The sequence below is a fragment of the Engraulis encrasicolus genome, chromosome 2 (genome assembly GCF_034702125.1).
Source record: "Engraulis encrasicolus isolate BLACKSEA-1 chromosome 2, IST_EnEncr_1.0, whole genome shotgun sequence".
Lineage (NCBI taxonomy): Eukaryota > Metazoa > Chordata > Actinopteri > Clupeiformes > Engraulidae > Engraulis > Engraulis encrasicolus.
This window is the reverse complement of record NC_085858.1, coordinates 38,352,857-38,371,902: the sequence shown is the minus strand read 5'-3', so window position 1 is coordinate 38,371,902 and position 19,046 is coordinate 38,352,857. Positions and strand designations below refer to the sequence as shown.

The 19,046-nt window shown below is 45.1% G+C and overlaps 1 protein-coding gene across 2 annotated transcripts; it reads left to right on the top strand.

Annotated features, from left to right (window-relative positions):
• The first annotated feature begins 1 nt into the window (after nt 1).
• Nucleotides 2–18,824, top strand: LOC134438508 (endoplasmic reticulum membrane sensor NFE2L1-like). Of its 2 annotated transcripts, XM_063188090.1 has the most exons (6): nt 2–316; nt 1,244–2,251; nt 8,139–8,357; nt 14,638–14,727; nt 15,512–15,658; nt 15,986–18,824. In XM_063188090.1, the coding sequence occupies exons 2-6, from the start codon at nt 1,595–1,597 to the stop codon at nt 17,348–17,350; spliced, it is 2,478 nt and encodes an 825-aa protein (XP_063044160.1). In that variant the 5' UTR covers nt 2–316; nt 1,244–1,594; the 3' UTR covers nt 17,351–18,824. The 2 variants fall into 2 exon arrangements, with proteins under 2 accessions (XP_063044160.1, XP_063044169.1); XM_063188099.1 differs by lacking the exon at nt 14,638–14,727 and having other exon boundaries at nt 10–2,251.
• Nucleotides 18,825–19,046: the final 222 nt, after the last annotated feature.

Here is a 19,046-nt window from a genome sequence, read left to right as displayed (position 1 = left end):
GGTTTAAATCTTGAGCAACCGACTCGCTTTAGCAGTTTTGCCTACAGTGAAGACAGCACTGTTACCGGGTGGAAAAGAAGTGAAACCCTTCTTCGCGTCACATTGGGAGGAGAGTGGTGATTCACCGGGTGCTGCTGCTCGCGAGTTTATAAATGCAATTACCCAACAGGGAGCAGCCAGTCACAGTCAGTCGATGCAGTTCTGTCGCTAACCCACACAAAGACAGACAAGACAAGCCAGCCAACGAACGCACGTTTTGTTCTCAGACCTTTGTTCATATAGGCTACTATAGGGAGGAAACATATGTTCCCGATGGGTAAGTCAGAATATGAACTATTTTTCTCATCGGTCACTTTTGTTTCCCGATAGCCTATGTTTCTGCTCCAAGTGAAGTTTGTTATTTTGTATCAGTGGTGGCATCCCACGCGTCTAGGCAGACAATAGCTGACAACGTAGGCTACTCGTGCTATGGGCTTGGAATGGTTAGATTCTGGGCTTTTGGTGTGTTCCTTGTCCACTTAAACGGCGAACTGTGGCGTGAAGGAGAAAGTAGGAATTAAGACCTCATTGCTCTGTTCTCTAAAGTTCAGCAAGTGTTTGCTTTGTGCGCCGAACACAGTGACAGCTCCCCAGATCATCCCGTACCCTGCTTTTAACGGTTAAATTGTAGCACCTGCTGCAGGCGTTTCTTTGTACTTTCCTCTAAATGCCGATATATTTCATGTTGAGGCTCGTCGTGCCCCAATATCCTACCAGTAACAGGAACTGAACTGTGTAACGGCTGCGTGAAACAATGGAGTGCTCTGTGAACGCGTAGGCTATGTCAAGCGTGTTATGAACTCAGATGAAACTTTGTTACATCTATTGTGTGTATAAAGGCTGATTGAAACAACGGCGCGTGTCTATTCGCCCTGTTGTGAGACCATGGACCGATTTCCCTGGACAAGTTCAGATTACATCATGTGTCAACCGTTGAAGTGCGACTCAAACTTCCCTGATAGTTTTCTAGCAGGTTCGAGAACTATGTGACTGTGCTTCACTGATAAGGCTGGGAAGACAAAGAAGTTCAAACCGAGAGAGAGCTTCGCATAACGAGAACACTGCAAGTGAGATCAGGGAGCCGTTAGAGGAATGTATTTGTGTTAGAATTGTGACCATAGCTCGTACACTAATCTAAAGTTACCGGTTGCGTTATGGTTGGAGTTTAACATTGTACTCTAACACGTGTTTGTTTTGCTTCCAGGATGTTGTTCTAGGCGCCTGGTGACGAGACGATCGACCTAGTTGTTGACAGGAAGCTTTTTTCGTCCCTCTGAACATTTTCCAACAAAGGACCTTGGGCTAGGCCTATTTCTTAATCATAGCCTATCTGAATTGACTGAAAACAACAGAAAACAAAACTGTGGACTCCAGCAAAACTGCACATTTTAGCTAGTTAATTGGTTAATTAGATTATTAGTAAGATTAGTAAGATTTAATTTACACAACTTTGGCCTAAGTGTTCAATAACAAGACAAAAGAAGATAAATCTGCTGTGGTGTATGTTGGGGGTTCCTCCCCAGCCAACCACAACAACAACAACAGCAGCAACAACATGTACTTAAAGAAGTACTTGACAGAGGGCCTGATTCAGGTAGCCATCCTGCTCAGCCTGTGCGGTGTGCGGGTCGATGTGGACCCCTACCTACCCCCGCTACGCGAGATCATCCTGGGCCCGACCTCGGCCCTGACCCAGACCCAGTTCCACAACCTCCGCAACTCCCTCCAGGGTGAGGACCTGCACCCCAAGAGCGTGGACCTGGATGGCTTCTTCACCACGCGCCGGCTCCTCAGCTGGGTCCGCTCTCTGGACCGCCTTCAGCTGCCCAGCACGGAGGTGGAGGCCTGGCTGGTGCACCGGGAGCCGGAGCCGTCCTCCCTGGGTCCCATGGGGCCGATGCCCATGCCTGTGTCCGTGTCCAACCAGGAGCTGGAGGGGGACGGTGGGAGGAACCACGGCCCTGGAGGAGACCTCTCCGGCCTGGGCCTCAGAATAGGAGGGAGTGGAGGGGTGGGAGGTGGAGGAGTGGAAGGACTGGACATTGGTAATAATGATGGAGTGGTTGGAGAACCCGGCTATGGACAAGCTGCCATCATCAGCAGCAACAACACTAACAACAACCTCAACAACAGCAGTGTCCAGGGGGCAACGGGAGCGCTGTACCGCAGAGGTGGTGAACAACAGGAAGACAATGGTGACATCATGAAAGAGGTATTTCAGACATACTTATTGACCTAGCTTTGATGTATGTATGATAATGATAAGCATGTTTGCCTGACAAAACTGACATTACCAGACAGACTGACAAAACTGACAGAACCAGTGCTGAGGGGGAGAACTGGGGGTGACGTTCTGCGTTATGAAACTCGTCTTTGTCTGTCTCTTACAGACACATCACCTTCAGGGTCATTAGTCAGTAAACAAGTCATTCACGCATGCTTCCTCCGCCTCTGCTCTGGAGTTATGATCAGGACAAGGCTAATCTGCAGTGCTATGGACTTTGAGACATTCCAGGAAGTAAATTCCCGTATGAAAAGAAGGATATAGGTCATTGAATGCATTCCATACCAGAATTTTGCCAGCTTGTAGACATGGCCATTTGAAAAACCAGTAGAACCAGCAGAAATCTGCTGGCATTGGATATTTCTCCAGACATGTTACCGAAGTCCGTTGCGCTGAAGATTCCTGGTAATCACAATAATGATCAATTAGGCTGACCCCATACTGAACAGTTTACAGCCAGTTCCCCCAAAAGTATGGGATAGGATCTATTTGCGTGTGTGTCGAAACTTTGGGCACCGTCTGAGCACCGTCTGTCACCTTCTGTCCTGGGTATGTTTTTATGTTGTTGGTACATGTTCTGTGCTGCCTTAATGTTGACGGCTGGCTTGCTAGGCTGGCCAAGGCATCAGGTGTCTACTCTGTGGACACATGTAAGAGCACGGCTGCCCAGGCAGGTCCACTCTTACTTAACAGCTGTTGTGGTGTCCTAGTGACCGAGAGAGAGAGAGGGGGAGAGAGAGGGTGGGAGGGAGAGGGACCATGGACAAGAGACTGGCATAACTCGACACCATGTGACCTGACTACTCAACACAGATAGTCTCGCATGTCTGCCCCCACTGGCGGCTTGGGGAATGGCTCTGCAGACAATGCAGATGTTTGGCTGGTTGCTGTGGGCTAGTTCACACACAAAAAAACCCTCGTTCAGACGGGGATATTTTTAGTGTGTTGGGTTTGGAACAGGCGTATAATTTTACATGTTATTTCTAAGCTTGTCTCAGATAAAGGAATGAGGACACAGACTCTACGTTGACTAAAGCAAAACCTTTGTAGAGGGCCTACATACTATTTAATGTTCTGACGGAAGATAAATAAAATATTGACGGTTAACCATTACAGATTTCTTCAACGTACGATAGGGCAGCCAAGCATATTCACACAGTGCACTCTTGCACAAATCCACACATCAGCATATACCCATATCACACATGTTGTGACAGGACTACTAGGTTACAAAAAAGGCATATATGCTGACATTAAACTGTCACTGATTTCTTTAATGAACAATGGGCTTGCTGGGCTGGCAGGTTCAAGGTTGGCTGGCCTGCACTTGCAGTTTCAGTCTCAGTATGTCAGCATGTTTGGCACAGAGCCCAGCTCCCATTGCTGCTGAGAATACTGCCTGGGGGAAACTCCCTCCCTCCCTCTTTCTCTCTCTTTCTTTCTTTCTTTCTTTCTTTCTTTCTTTCTTTCTTTCTTTCTTTCTTTCTTTCTTTCTTTCTTTCTTTCTTTCTTTCTTTCTTTCTCTCTCTCTCTCTCTCTCTCTCTCTCTCTCTCTCTCTCTCTCTCTGATTTGGCATGTGTTCAGGCAGCAGGGTACAGTACGGGGATTTCTTCTTTCGTGTTTTGCCCTGTCTCTCATGTTCAGCGTTCCATCCAACAGTCATCCACCACCAACTCTGTCCCCCGAACATGCCATTCACCACCAACTCTGTCCCCCGAACATGCCATTCACCAGTCATATGACCATTAGGGTTGCAGGGCCTGTTGACTGGAACCTGTTACCTCATATGAGGCAACAGGAGTTGTTTTTGCCCAAACGTGCTGTGCTGCTCACCCAACCCAGCAACCCAGCCCCATAGTGTTGTTGCTTTAGCCAGCCAGCCAGTCAGCCAGCCGGCTCAGTGCAGTGGCGGCCCACCCATGCTCATCTGCACGCCCAGGGAAGGGCAGAGCTGATCGGGCCGCCTCGGCCCGCGTGTGACTCACTCACCGGGGCTATTTCTGGACTTAGGGCATGTGTTTGTTAGTCTGCCATGAGTAAAGCAGACAAGCATACAGACAAAAACACACACACACACACACACACACACACACACACACACACACACACACACACACACACACACACACACACACACACACACACACACACACACACACACACACACACACACATCCATCCTCTGCTACTGCACTTACACTCATTATAATTTGTCTGGAAAAGTCTGCCAGGTCTGGTGTCTGTTGCATATAGGCATATAGTATTATTCTGCAATCTTTGGCACACATATTATGAAACGACCTGGGAGTGCCTCTTCTCCTTCTGCTGCTATGTTTCCAAGTTGCCTTTTCAGGCAGATTAGTACTAGTCAGCACATTTCAAATCGCAAGAAAATATTCGTTAACACAGTAAATGGTGTGTGGATTAAACTCTGTATTGCATCGCGCACACACACACACACACACACACACACACACACACACACACACACACACACACACACACACACACACACACACACACACACACACACACACACACACGAACATGCACACGTGCACAGTTACACACACAAAGTAAAAGCAACAGTAGAGCATCGGATTAACCAGTGTCAGGTAAATTGTATCAGTGTATCATAGAGGTGTTTGCTTGCTGCTTCTGTGAAGCACAACTTTTCCAGAACATTCCCAGTGTTCATTTCCTGTCAGATGCTGAGTGATATACTGTTCCTGGACTTGAGGTCTTTCTTACTGGTCTGGCCATTCAATCAATGGGATCAATAACTGCAAGACTGGGAGCTGCCGCAACTGAGTGGGACAAAAATACACCACTTGAGTCATCTTGGGTTTCAGTGTCTTCTACTAAGTAAAGCAGAGCTTTTCTGCGGAAACCAAAGTAGGCCACTGTATCTGTGGATGTGTGGCATTTCTCAGTACGAGTAGTGTCAATCAGGGCTCTGCCGTGGCCAACCGGTAGGGCACTCGTCTGCCATGCTGCCGACCCGGGTTTGTTTCCCGACCCCTCCCCGTCTCTCTGCCCATTCGCTTCCTGTCCACCTCTCACGCTACCCTATCATCAATAAAGTCGTAAAAGACAAAAAAATAAAAAAAGTAGTGCTGATCAGGGCTGGACTGTCTACCGAGGTTGTTGCTATTGAGATATTTGCATGTCCTCTCAGACCGCCCCACAATGTAGGAGCGGATCATGTAAGACAACGCCCTTGTCCTTTTTTTGGCCCCAAACTAGCCCTTGGTGTCCAGTGAGGCTCGTGCCGTACAGTGGCTGAGCATGTCCAGGATGTTTGGACGCTCAGCTGATGGACATCTGAGCGCAGGTCAGCTAGGCATAGCTTGGCTTCCCTGACCCCACAGACACCTCCCCCCTCGCCACACACCCACCGCAGCCAAGACTATCACATGGTGGCTTGTTTTGAAATTGGAAGAGGATGAGCTACAGTACACACACACACACACACACACACACACACTTACACTTACTTTCGCAATACCTGTTTACTGGTCAAGTGAGGAGAGTGCATCGTGGTGTCTAAGTGGTAGACTCTTCTGAGTTGCATGCACTAGATGGGTGCCAGGCATACTACACACACACACAGACTCCCCTAGCCTTCAATCAATGACCTGACTTTGCCTCCAGCTGGCATCTTCTGTTGGTATGAGAATAACAAACAACACGTTGCGCAGTGCGCTCCCACATGAGTGGGAAACAGAGGCGTAAACATACTTTACATTGCTTTCCATGCTTGTTTATCTCGCAAGCTTGACACCGTGTTGTTTACCATGTAGCCTAGAGAGATTATGAGTTTATTATTTAGTTAGAGATCATTTTTCAAGAGCACTTGTGATGCAAGAGGTACAAGACTTGGTGTTCCCAATTTTTGTACCCACAGCTCAACAGCAGCATCAGAGCAACATGCTTATTCACGAACCCTAACTGACTATATTTTCTTGTGTGCTTACAACATGCTTTGGTAAGATTTAATGGCATGGAGAAGGAGACCTAGATAACACTAGCTGAGACACAGTAAAACATAGCAGTTGTATAGTGTAAGACTGATTCAGCGTATTTTGGTAAATTTAATCAAGGATGCACAATTGCTTGTTAACCAGGAACATTTAATCTCAGAAGTGAAGTTAATGAGGGTATTGACTAAAGGTAGCGAAGGCCCATTTTCAACCACAGCAAATACTTGGTAATTAACAAGATGTATAATGCTGGGCTCAATCTCCACTGATGGTCAGGAGTCCTCAGGACACTGATTAAGACTGAGATCAGCACAGCAGTGGTACACTACTCACTGATGATTTAATAATAGTTGTTCCACCTCCTTGCCCCACTTGCCTTTAGCCATGTACTGTACTCTGCGCACACACACACACACACACACACACACACACGTGCACGCGCACACACTCACACACACGCACACACACACACACACACACACACACACACTGTACGTACAGGGCCATAGCACTAAATTCTGGGCCCTATGGATGCAGCTCAAATGCACTCCCCAGCCCCCTGTTTTATAATATCATATTTTAACAAAAGGATGAGTCCTTGTGGGTGGTGGCTCCCAATGAATGGAAGCTCTCATTACTCAGTCCCACTTTAACACTCCCCCTCCCCATTTTTACACCCTTGCATACATACTGTAGATCAAACCAGGCAAGGCCACGACTGGGGCTCCAATCATCCAGTTTCCTCTCTTTGAAGGTGTAGAGTAGCTGGCAAGTCAGACCACCGGTATGTGTAAACGTATAGTCTGGCTCAACGCCATTGACAAAGCCGGGGGGAATCAACGGTTGGAGTTGGAACCATTTCGAACTGTCTAATGGCACATAACAGCTGTCACTTTACTGTGCTAAGCCCCACCGCAAAGATTCTGTTCCCACAATCAAACTGGGGAAAAAAATGTGTTTGAGGGACAAATTTTGACTCCTTTTTGATTTTTTTCTGATGGTGTGCTACTAGACCAAGGACTACAGACTTGCCAGGCAAAAAAGATTCTGCCACTATTATGGGTTCACCTAGTTTACTAGGCCAGGTGTAAGGACATTTTTAGTCTTACAGCTGAGGTGGATGTCATTCTATTCAATTTGGGATCAATGGAGAAGCATGGAGGCCGGTCTAAATTTAGTGCATACCCGGATACACGATCAAACTTGTAGCAGGGGGCTTAACTGAGATTTAGTTTGGGAGCATGCAAAGGTTACTTCTATTTGCAGCTTTCTCTTTGTGTTTTGTGTGTGTGTTTGGTATTTTCCACAAATCTGCCACAGAAACCAAACAAGCCTTAATTTTTTTTCTACATGTCATCAAATCTACAGATTGTCCAAGAGTTGCATGCAGGCTACTTGTGTGTGTGTGTGTGTGGTTGGATTCTGTGGAACATTCATAGGATGGAGTGATCTGTTTTGGAAAACATCGAATCTGGGTTTCGTTGTGCATCAAGTGTGCAGACTTGTCCAGGGCTGGCATGTGGGATGAGTGCCAGGGTGCGAGTGAGGCACCAAGGGTATACTGGGACACTGCTCAGTTCATGTGCCACTGTACTGTCTGCATACCAGACACTGTCATTAAAATAGAACCATTATACCATCCCCGTGGGCATCAAGGCACTCAGCACAGAACATAAATAAATAAATAGGGGATGAAGAACCAATCCATAAGCTGACACACTTGAGGACATGTACTTCGTGAAATGAAATGCGAATAACAAATAAGTCTGTATTAGAATAGCATGAGGTGTTTACAGTTTTATTGACATTTTTCTAAATTGTTTGTTTGCAGGATGACGAGGAGCTAAGCTTCTTATGGCGGCAGGAAGCTGGTCCTGATGAGTATTCCGAAGGCCCTGTTTACAGTAACCATCGGCAACACCTGGAGCCCCTGCTGCGTTCCTATGGTGATGATGAGGATGGAGGAGATGGGCTGCGCGCTGACCTGTGGTCAGCAGGAGGGCAGTATCAAGGTCGTCTGGACCCACCACTTGGTGCCAACGGACAAGAGGTGAGCGATCCCCTGGGAACCATATACATACAGCATGTCAGTCCCCAGCTCAGACAGTACAAACCCTGCCACAGTTTGCTTCTACCATAGGTAACCTCCAGTGCTTTACACTAACTTTTTCGCTTACCAGCCATTTTGGCTAGTGGTTTTCCTGACTCACTAGCCATTGGGCCTCTTCACTAGCCATAATTTTCTTAACCATCATAGCAGCTTTAATGAATTATATAATGTAGGATAATATAACATAATATAACATACAATAATATAATATAGGCCTAATATAATATAATATAATATAATATAATATAATATAATATAATATAATATAATATAATATAATATAATATAGGGCCTAATAACTAGAATTGTTATTAACTGGTCCATGCATGCATGCATGCTATAAGAACAGATTAACTTATCTGAGGAATGAAATAGCCGTGCAGAAACACCAAGCACAGTGTTGTGGAAGGGCACAAATGTAAGCTACATGAGAGCAAAATATTTCCGTCTTTGATCTGAAGGGCACTTTCGATGCGCAAAGTAGGCCTAGATGCCAAGCTTCGCATGTCCTCGGTCATGGATGTGGAATAACACCTCTTCTGGAATATTTTCTCATAAAAGTAGGCTATCCACTAGAAGGCACACACATATGCGGCCGGTAACTACAGAAGGAGCTACGACTTCCTTTCATTCCGTTTAATATTGAGTTGTTTAAAATATAGGCTAAACGGACGCAAGGCAAGATGGGCACATGCGAAGGGACATGGGACATGATTTGTGCAGTCTGGAAGGCTACTACTGCGCGTTGTTTAAGCCCCGTTTGACAGTCGGGAACAACGGCACAAGAAACATGGAGGAATATTAAGGTATGAAGACATACAGGCAAATCAGAAAATGATTTAAACCGAACATTATTAATGCCGCATGTGTCCTTGTCTTATCACTGCGCTAATTAGTCTCAAGACTTTCACAAGACTGAGGTGTTCTCCTCTCGCCTTGGTCATTTTAATGTCCACTTCTACTATGCATTGTACTAATGACAGATCCCAAAACAGGTCCGTTGAGATGAACTTCGCTACTTTATTTTCACGTAAAGGTTTTCAGTGACATTTCTAAACGCGCGCTGATGTGCTGGTAGCTCGCTGCTGCCACTCATATTCGCAAGACTAGCTCTATCAGATTCCTCTGGTGCGTGAGACACAGGTGACACGTGACACAGGTGCTTCATGGGTATTGTAGGCTCACGAAATCGCATTGCATTACGCTTGTAGCAAAGACGGTCCGAGGGAAAAAACTACAAAATGCGGTGCCTCATCATTTAGAATAGTAACGGACCCGCCAGAATGGCTAGTGAACCTTCGGTATCTACTAGCCAACGCCGACTTTCACCCGCATTTGGCTACCTGGCGTGTGTTAGTGTTAAGCCCTGGTAACCTCACTGAGAAGGTGTTTATTCAGAGATGTTTAGTAAAAAGTCTGCACTCTCGGGTGTAATTATTGCAGTTTTAATCTTCTTTGTTAGCATGACATACAGACGTTTCGGCCTAAGCCTTCAAAAGACGCTGAAGAAGGCTTAGGCCGAAACGTCTGTGTCATGTTAACACAGTAGATTAAAACTGCAAGAATTACACCCGAGAGTGCAGCTTTTTTACTAAACATGAACTTTGCGGTTTACTCTCATCCGAAGAACTTGTAAAAAACAGTTGGGGGTTGAGCACACTTTCTAAAAAAAAGACAATTCAGAGATGTTTGCATTACATTCACGGCAGGGTTTTTACTATCTGACCCTGGAATTGCCACATCTGCCAGATTGTGATGTCTCCAAAGAGCATGGCCAAAACATTGCATGACCATGGATTTAGAAAATGATGCCAAACTAACAATCTTCTTATAGTAGCTATTCATTTGCATCTGGAAACAGTCCTTCATGTTTGCCAAGGGAGTAGCTGCATTGTGTACAGTTTGTTTTACAACTTTGAGAGGCAACATCGAATGATGCCAAGTGTAAAGAGGTTGTGGGAGCTCTCCCCAGGAACTGATGCTAGATCCTTTTACAGCAGTAATTACTTAGTCTCTCACAACCAGGCCTGCCGATAGGGATAGGGGTGGGAGTGGGTGTGGGGGTTTGCAAAGGGGTTTGTTGTCCCAGGCCCAGGGAGATAGGGGGCCCAGAATTGGGTCCCCGTTACATTGTATGTATTGGGTAGGCCCTTTCAGATGACTTTGTCCTGGGCCCTGCGAAAGCTGTCAGCAGCCTTGCCCGCATTAAACTGAGACAGCGGGGAGATGTCTACTCCGTCTAGAGTTTATTACAGACGCCTCAACAGTCACCGTAGAACATGGGGTGTGAATGGTTTTGCCCAGCCAGGGGATTTAATAGGAGCGTCCCAGTTTGTGCATAGTCATTTGGCTGAAAGGCATAAAGCCTCATGGCCTGAAGAACACCCTGACTGACATGTTGTTTGTGGCTTGCTGATGAGGCAAAATGCAGAATCCACATTTATGACAGAAGTGGAATGAGGCCCTCATTATGACTAGAAACCAAAACCAGAAGCCAATTTTAAGATGCATGATATCATCTCGTTTTATGATTTATGGTTCCTCCTGTTGTATTATAGAGGGTGGTTTTCAACCCGCACAGTGCTGCTTGCTTGCGGCTTTTGACTATCGCAATAATTCTTATCTGGAAACAACCAGATGGTCCTGCTTTGCCTTATCTTATAGTCAGCACAGCAGCTGCATATCTCGTGAAATACAGTTGAATGATCTTGTCTAGTCAAATGACTTTCTTGATATCCTCATTTTAAAGCATACACTGTGCCCCAGGTTTCAATCAGTACTGAGCTGTAGGATTAATAGATTGACTAATTGTGCCCACATTAGGAGCACTGTGAAATGCAGTGGTTAATTGAATCCACACTAATATGCATTGTGCCATCAAATGCCACTGCAGCATACCATTGTGTCCATCTGTATTTGGAAGAAGGATGTTTCAGAAAATGAACAATCCAATAGTCCAGCAAAAAGGAATTTGCACACCACTGATGCCGGTGCAAGATGTAAGAATTTCAATGCATGAAGTAAGCTTAAAGATAGAAAGTGATACTTAGTGTTGTGCAAAATGTTTCCAGTGGCACTGATGATGGTGTGAAGGACCGAAAAACATTTTGCACAACACTGGGTATCACTTTCTTTGTTATCTTCATGCTTTAAAAATTCTTTAATTTTACATAGTGGTGTGCAAATTTCTTTTTGCTGGACCACTTTGTGGAGCTTTACACACCCTCCCGGCCACAAACGTAAAGGCGCGACACCTACTTGGAAAATGGAAGATGAGCAATGAAATGAAATGAAGTGCTATAATTGCCCCATAGAAAGGGAAAATAATGTCATGTATGGACTGACAAAAGAAGCTATGGATGGACTAAACACTAAACCTCCATGTGGATCAATAATGTCAATTTGCTTTTGACCGAAACGGGTCGCATTAGATAAAAAGGTTACAAAACCAACTGCTGAGTTCAGTCTTGCGTCTGTAATATTACATAACTTTGTATTTAACCAGTTGGCCTAAGGGTCTGTGTGTGCTGGAGGGTGTGTGTCTGACTGAAATGGGGCCAGCTTCCCGCCTGCTATACAGCACCATGATTTATGGTAGTAACTAGGGGCGGCCTATGTACCGACAAGGGAAACGTACAGAACAGTTTGTCAGTAACTGAAGTGTGTGTGCGCAGAGACCTTGTGGTGTGACGGTGCAAAATCTGCACAGTCTGTACACAATGCATGCATTGTCATGTTTAAAAATAGAGCTTTTGGCTACCTAAACTACCTGTCACGCCAAGCTGCTAGGGCTGAAAATTGGTGTGTCAAACCGCTCACAGGCGACAAGCTAGATCAGGTGTCCTGTCAAATCCCCTTTACACTATTGGATACAGTGATGTACAGTACAATACTTTTTAAGCTACAGTCTGTCCACTGAACAGTGATTTTTTTTTTGATTCATCCATGACATTATTTTTTTATTTGTTCGTCATCGCGCTGGATTTTTCTGTCATGGAAGAACAACCCATGTTGGCCTGGACTAACTTGAACGTGGAGTTCAGCAAATAGTCAGAGGCAGTGTGGGTGTGCCCCGGCTATTGGTTACCATAACAGAGTCGCATGTCTGTTTTAGTGACCTAGATACCAAGTTAAAGTCCAACTCTTAGTTCTTTACCCTTTCGCCCCGTTTACAACACTTCTACCCCCCTCCTCTCCGACTGCACCTGATCTAGGAAGACAAAGCAGACTAGCACTTCAAAAACTGTATAGGCTGAGTTTTAGTGGCAAGTTGTAGCTTGTTTCCGTGGCAGCTAATATTAATGTAATGCATTTATCTCAACATTTTGGCAATCGCTGCTGACTCTGCATACATTTTCATGGTGTCTGAACTTTCGTTGAAGTCTTGGTATTTACAGTAAAGCTGGATAAAAAAGCACATTTGCTGTACACACACTACAGCTCTATGTCCAATGGTTGCTTCCTCAAAGGCTGGCTTTACTTGTTACATTAATGACGAGCTGCTGAGCCTGTTCAGTCTTGTTGCACTTGCATGAATAGTGAAAGGAGGAAACTATGACTTTTTGTTCAACAAAACTCATTGTGCTTCAGCTAAATAACACGGGGGTGGGGGGGCACATTTGATGTAGTTAAAGCTCCGTAGTCTGTCATTGGTTTAGTAGCCTCTTACTGCAGCAGGGGTCGCCGGCGACCCTATTCACTTGCTGAAAATGCTTAACTACATCATAACAACATTGCTGTGACAATACAGAGAGCCATAGTGCTGCGCTAAGGGGTTAAAAGGCTTGTTTTGAGTTTGCCATGCACTGAAGTGTCTGCATCCCTGTTAACCTAGAGACTGTGAAGTCTCCTTACGCTTGCACGGTCTTTGAAAAGTTGAATGTGTGGCTTTGTGGCGAAGTTGATGCGGTCAGCATGAGAAGGAGTGTGTAATAGGCATATTGTCCAAGCTTATACAGCTCCAGGCCACTTTATTAGAATAGCATGAAAAAGTTGATTTATTTCCATAATTCCATCAATAATGTTAAACTGTCATGGATTATAGATTCATGGCCTAGTTTTTTAACTATTCCAATCATTAAAGTGTTTATTTTTACACATTTTGGTCTTCCAGCTCAAAAAACCCATGAATTGGGGAATTCGCATCATTAGAATATTGTAATAAAATCACAATTTTCTTCATCAAAATTCGTTTCACATCAGTGCACATCAAATCAGTTGAAATTTGGTACTTTCTACACAACATGCAATGTTCAATACTTGGTTAGGACTCTCTCTGTCTTAATAACGGCCATGATGCGTTTAACATTGAAGTCAATGGCAGAAACAGTGCATGGGAGTAATGGAAGGCCAGATATCCTTGATGCTTTGCCATCAGCTGTTTTTGTATAGCTGACCTGGTGTCCCACACTTCACTCTTCAATATACCCTGTAGATTTCCATGCCACGTTTTGTCGCTAACTCACCGGTTTAATTCTAAATCACCAGAAATGAAACCCCATTGAAAATGAATGGGGTTTTATTTCTGGTGAGTTAGAATTAAACTGGTGAGTTAACACCAAAACGTAGCATGGGTATCTACGGGTATATTGAAGAGTGAAGTGTGGGACACCAGGTCAACAAACAAGAACAGCTGACGGCAAAGCATCAAGGATATCTGGCCTTCCATAACTCCCATGCACTGTTTCTGCCATTGACTTCAATGTTAAACGCATCATGGCGTTATTAAGACAGAGAGAGTCCTAACCAAGTATTGAACATTGCATGTTATGTAGAAAGTACCAAAGTTCAACTGATTTGATGTGCACTGATGTGAAACGAATTTTGATGAAGAAAATTGTGATTTTATTACTATATTCTAATAATGCGAATTTCCCAATTCATGGGTTTTTTGAGCTGGAAGGCCAAATTGTGTAAAAAGAAAAACTTGAATGATTGGAATAGTTAAACAACTGGGCCATGCATCTTCAATCCATGACAGTTTAACATTATTGATGGAATTATGGAAATAAATAAACTTTTTCATGCTATTCTAATAAAGTGGCCTGGAGCTGTATACTGTACATTTTCTACACATCATGGCTCCTTTGCTTCATCATAGGCATGTCTTGCATTTACCATGATGTGTGAGATTGCAAATTCTCCTTGCATTAGCATGGTAAGGTAGAAGGTGGGAAGAGGATTGGTGGATTTTTGAGGTTTCTCTCATCTTGGTCTTTAGCCAGTGGCCTCGAACATGGACACGTCTCTGTGCCTGCCTGAGTGCCTGCAGCTACTGGAAGAAGCCTTCCCCTTTGGCCAGAACACTGAGGTAAAGGAGCCGAGACGGGCAGTAATGTAGTGTGCGTGTGTGGTCTGGTTTGTTTGAAGGAACTTAATTTCTTTAACACTCGCGAAGCAATACTTCAAGCAGCAATACTTCAAGCAGCAATACTTCAAGCAGCAATACTTCACAGTCAGTGTTGCCAGATGTGTCTGACCAAATCCCCCCCAAAAGCTTCTCAAAAACCGCCCAAATTCAACAAATTACATTGACTTCCATGGGCCCAAAACGGCTGAAAAAAACGCCAAATGGCCAATTTTTCAGATTTTTACCCGCAGACGCCCAATCTGGCAACACTGTTCACAGTGCATGCAGTGCACACGCCCACTGTTGCTGGCTTAGCTATGCTCATGTACTTCATGGCTTGTTTTTCTTAGTTGGGAGATTCAATGGAATGCACCACTCAGATTAATGTTCAGTTTGTTGAGAATTTGATAGCTTATTATGGGAACTGCCATCTGAGGACAGTCATGCCACATTTTAATGTTGCTTTCTGGTGTGATGTGGAAGGTTAACGCTAATCAAGCCATTATATGGGCCTTCTGATGTGCTTCAATTTAACATTCCTTTGCAATGGATTTTGTGAATCCCAGAGTATTTTTTTGTTAGATTTTTTTTTTTTTTTTTACAAATTAGCTTTGCCTTGGCTTTCCATTCAGGTACTAATGGTGACTATACTCTAAAGTTTGCTCGACAAAGTGTGTAGGAATACTTTAAAAAAATCTCTGTACCGGTTTTATACCTGACTTATCGTTCTCTTTCCTTTTGCCAGCACCCTGATCCTGAGCTGATGGGACTGGATGAAGATGTCTCCTATTCTGCCCAGAGGCCCCTGCTGTCCCCTCTCCTGCCACCAGGGGACTCGTCCATGGACCTGGAGCAGCAGTGGCAGGATCTCTTTGCCATCATGGAGCCGCAGGTACGTTCTTCTAGATAGTTACGTGCTGTCTCATTATCCAAGTAGCCTATGCTCATCACTGTCCCTAACTGTAGTTTGACCTGAAAAAGAGCAGTGGAATGGGTGGAGATGACGTCTAAAATGTTTAAGCTTAACTTTTATTGGGAGAAATAAATCGAAACATCCTCAAGTCACTGCACATATCAACAACTTATTAACTTAAAATGCTAGCTTATTTCTTATTTTGTATTTGACTAGTAGCTGGTGCCTATCTGTGTTGAAGATATAATGCTCCAAAACCATGTTTGCACACAGTCTAAGCTTTGCATTGTTTGTCCCCCTTTGTAGGACATGGATTTGGATATGGATATGGATGAAGCGGGCCAGAATCTACCTCTGGCCAGTGTTGATAACGCTGCCTCTAATGGCAATGACCTGTTCCATGGAGACCCCACCCCTGCTGAGCATCCCAACAATGCCAGAGACTCCCTCAACAATCCCTTTAGCCCCTTCAGCTCTCCCAATGACGAGCTACATGACCCCACCAACGACGTGTCCGACTTGGTCGATTCTGCACTGCTCGCCAACATTCTCGAAGAACCGGACAGTTCATCGGCGACTACTCCGTTCGGGCCGCTGCTGGAGGAGGCCATGTTTGACGAGATCAATCTTATGGATCTGGCCCTGGAGGAAGGCTTCAGCCCTGCACAGATGTGCCGATTGGAGGAGCAGCTCGACGACTCGGACTCGGGTCTTTCGTTAGACTTCAGCCACAGTCCTGCCTCTCCTGCCAGCTCTGAGGCTTCTTGCTCTTCGTCAGGCTCCTCCTCCTCCTCTGCCTCTTCACTCTCCTCCACAGGGTCGCTTTTTGAAGAAGAAGAAGAAGAAGAAGAAGAAGAAGAGGAGGATGATGAAGGGGCTGTTGGTTACGATCACAGGTATGACAGCATCAAGGAGGAGGAAGAGGAAGAGGAAATTGATGCTTTTGGTGGAGGCCATGTTGCAGAGACCAACAAGATGTGTCGATCGAGCTACATGGAGCCCAGTCGGTTCCAGCGCCTCCCCTGGCTGGACGACGTCAGCCACGATCACAACTACAATCAGCCCATTCCCACCACCAGGCGACCTTCCTCCGAGAAATCCCAGAAGGGCTGTCTGGACTCCTCGCCGTCAGCGACTGAGGTCACGGCCGTCCAGGACAAGTACGCGACGCGTGACGAGCGGCGAGCGCGGGCCATGCGCATCCCGTTCTCCAACGAGATCATCGTCAACCTCCCCGTGGAGGAGTTCAACACGCTCCTCACCCGGCACAAGCTGAGCGAGGCCCAGCTGACCCTGATCCGGGACATCCGGCGGCGGGGCAAAAACAAGATGGCCGCCCAGAACTGCCGACGGAGGAAGCTGGACGTCGTCGTGGGACTGGAGCACAACGTCGAGGGCCTCCGGCACCGCCGGGCGCGACTGCTCCGGGAGAAAGCGGAGCTGTGCCACTCGCTGCGGGAGATGAAGCAGCGCATCAGTGCCCTGTACCAGGAGGTTCTGCCCAGGCTCAGGGACTGCGAGGACTTGCCTTACTCCGATCAGGAGTATTCGCTTCAGTTTACCGGAGACAGCCGTGCCGTGCTGTCCTCCCACCACCACACAAACAGAAATACAAACAGAAACTCTAGGGGCAGCAAGCCCAGCAAGAAACAGAAGGACAAGAGGAAGTGAGCAGTTGGAGGTGAACTTCAACGAGTGAGATGTTTCTCGGATGCTCAGACTCAGGTTGTGGGTGATTCCTAATTTCCTCAAGGAGGAAGGTTGGTCCTTGCCGATGTGAACTGTTGTTACGTAAAAAGATGAAAAAGTAAGAACAAAGAAGATTCCCTAATGTACATAATAGACTGCTGCAAGTACTTTGACAGATTGGGAACAACAGGGGATCACTATAGTAACAGCAAAAATCATCATCATTACAAAAACTGTTGCCAAGACAACCAATGAGGACATCCAGTAAGGGTGTGATCAGAACACTGGAGGAGTGAGGAGAGCATTGTGGGTCATGTTGACCTGCCTTCAATACAACACAACACAGACCTCAAAATGAAAGGGCCATACTATTGACAGTCTAGGCTGTCGATCCAATGATCGCTAAGGCTCTCTGCTGCAACACAGAAGAATATAAAAAAACTTTTCAGTCAGATCACTGAACTTACAGAGATGGTGTACATTGCCAAAATCATTTTGAAACTGTATAGAGGATGCTTTAAATGTAGTGTGTCTGCGTGTGTGGGGGGGGAAATGTTTTTTTTTTTGTGAATAAGTTTGGAGGTTGTGTGTTAAACCTCTGCGAGGGGCATTTGAGATTGCTGCATCAATTCTTTGTTTGTGCAAAATGTGCCTTACACGCAAAAAAAACGTTTCTATTGAGTGTTAACTTTGAACATTAGCTGACGTTTTGGTTATTCTGTCTTGTGTTTCGCTTTGCTGGGCAGTTTCCCTCGTGAAACTATGGTCATTTCGGCACTTTGGTGTTGGGAAAATCATTAGTGATTGGAACGCCAAACTGAAAGATGAGTGTGAGCACTTCCTACTGTTTGGATGAGAAAAATAGACCAGAGGATTATTTATTAAAAAAGAAAAAAACTAAGAGGACTATTTATGCTTATCTGTACCATCACAGGATTTTGTTCTTGCCTTGCTATCTATGTTGACCTTTCCTCCCTTTTAAAGCTCTGCAGTGTTTACAGACAGTTTTCCTACTAAAAGTATGTTGGTGGCCAAATGTACTAGCACGCAGGACCGAGAGAGTCCCAGTTTATGTTCTGATAAAAGGGTGGACGTTCAGAGCTCCATAGGCAAACATGGTTGTTGAAACTGACCCATACACATATTATAGTAAGTATTCTGTCATTTTTAGACATATTTAAATAACAATATAGAACTTTGGAGTTGTCATACGCACTATACGTACTTAACATTAAGTACATAACCACTTGGATGCCACAAGCCCCACTTGTCTTTCTCTGTCCTGGTACTGTTGAGTTCTGTGCCCATGGCGGCTCTCAGGAAAACATAAAACAAAACAAAAAACAAAAAAAAACTAACCAGCCATGACACATGTAGCATAGGCGTGAATTGAATACACTTTGTAAAAGGTTTTGGTATTTCTGTTCTGGGTTAATAAATTCTGTTTTTGTGGTAATTTCTGTGTTGACTGGTCACTCACGGCAACTTGTTTCAACATACATTTGTAGGCACATTTCCTGGCTGCACCTTTCGATTGTCAGCACCGGATACGGTTCTTTATTCTAATTGATCTCAGCAACAGCCAATCAGAACCTAGCTCCTTCTTCAGTAACTCCACACATAAATCCAGACTTGTGTAACAGCTGATGCTACACCATGGACATTCAGAAAAAAAACC

Coding starts and splice junctions, on each gene's coding strand:
- LOC134438508 (XM_063188090.1), top strand. CDS start 1,595: ATGTACTTAAAGAAGTACTTGACAGAGGGCCTGATTCAGGTAGCCATC. Junction 14,728..15,511: donor CCTTTGGCCAGAACACTGAG/GTAAAGGAGCCG, acceptor TCCTTTTGCCAG/CACCCTGATCCTGAGCTGAT. Junction 15,659..15,985: donor TTGCCATCATGGAGCCGCAG/GTACGTTCTTCT, acceptor CCCCCTTTGTAG/GACATGGATTTGGATATGGA.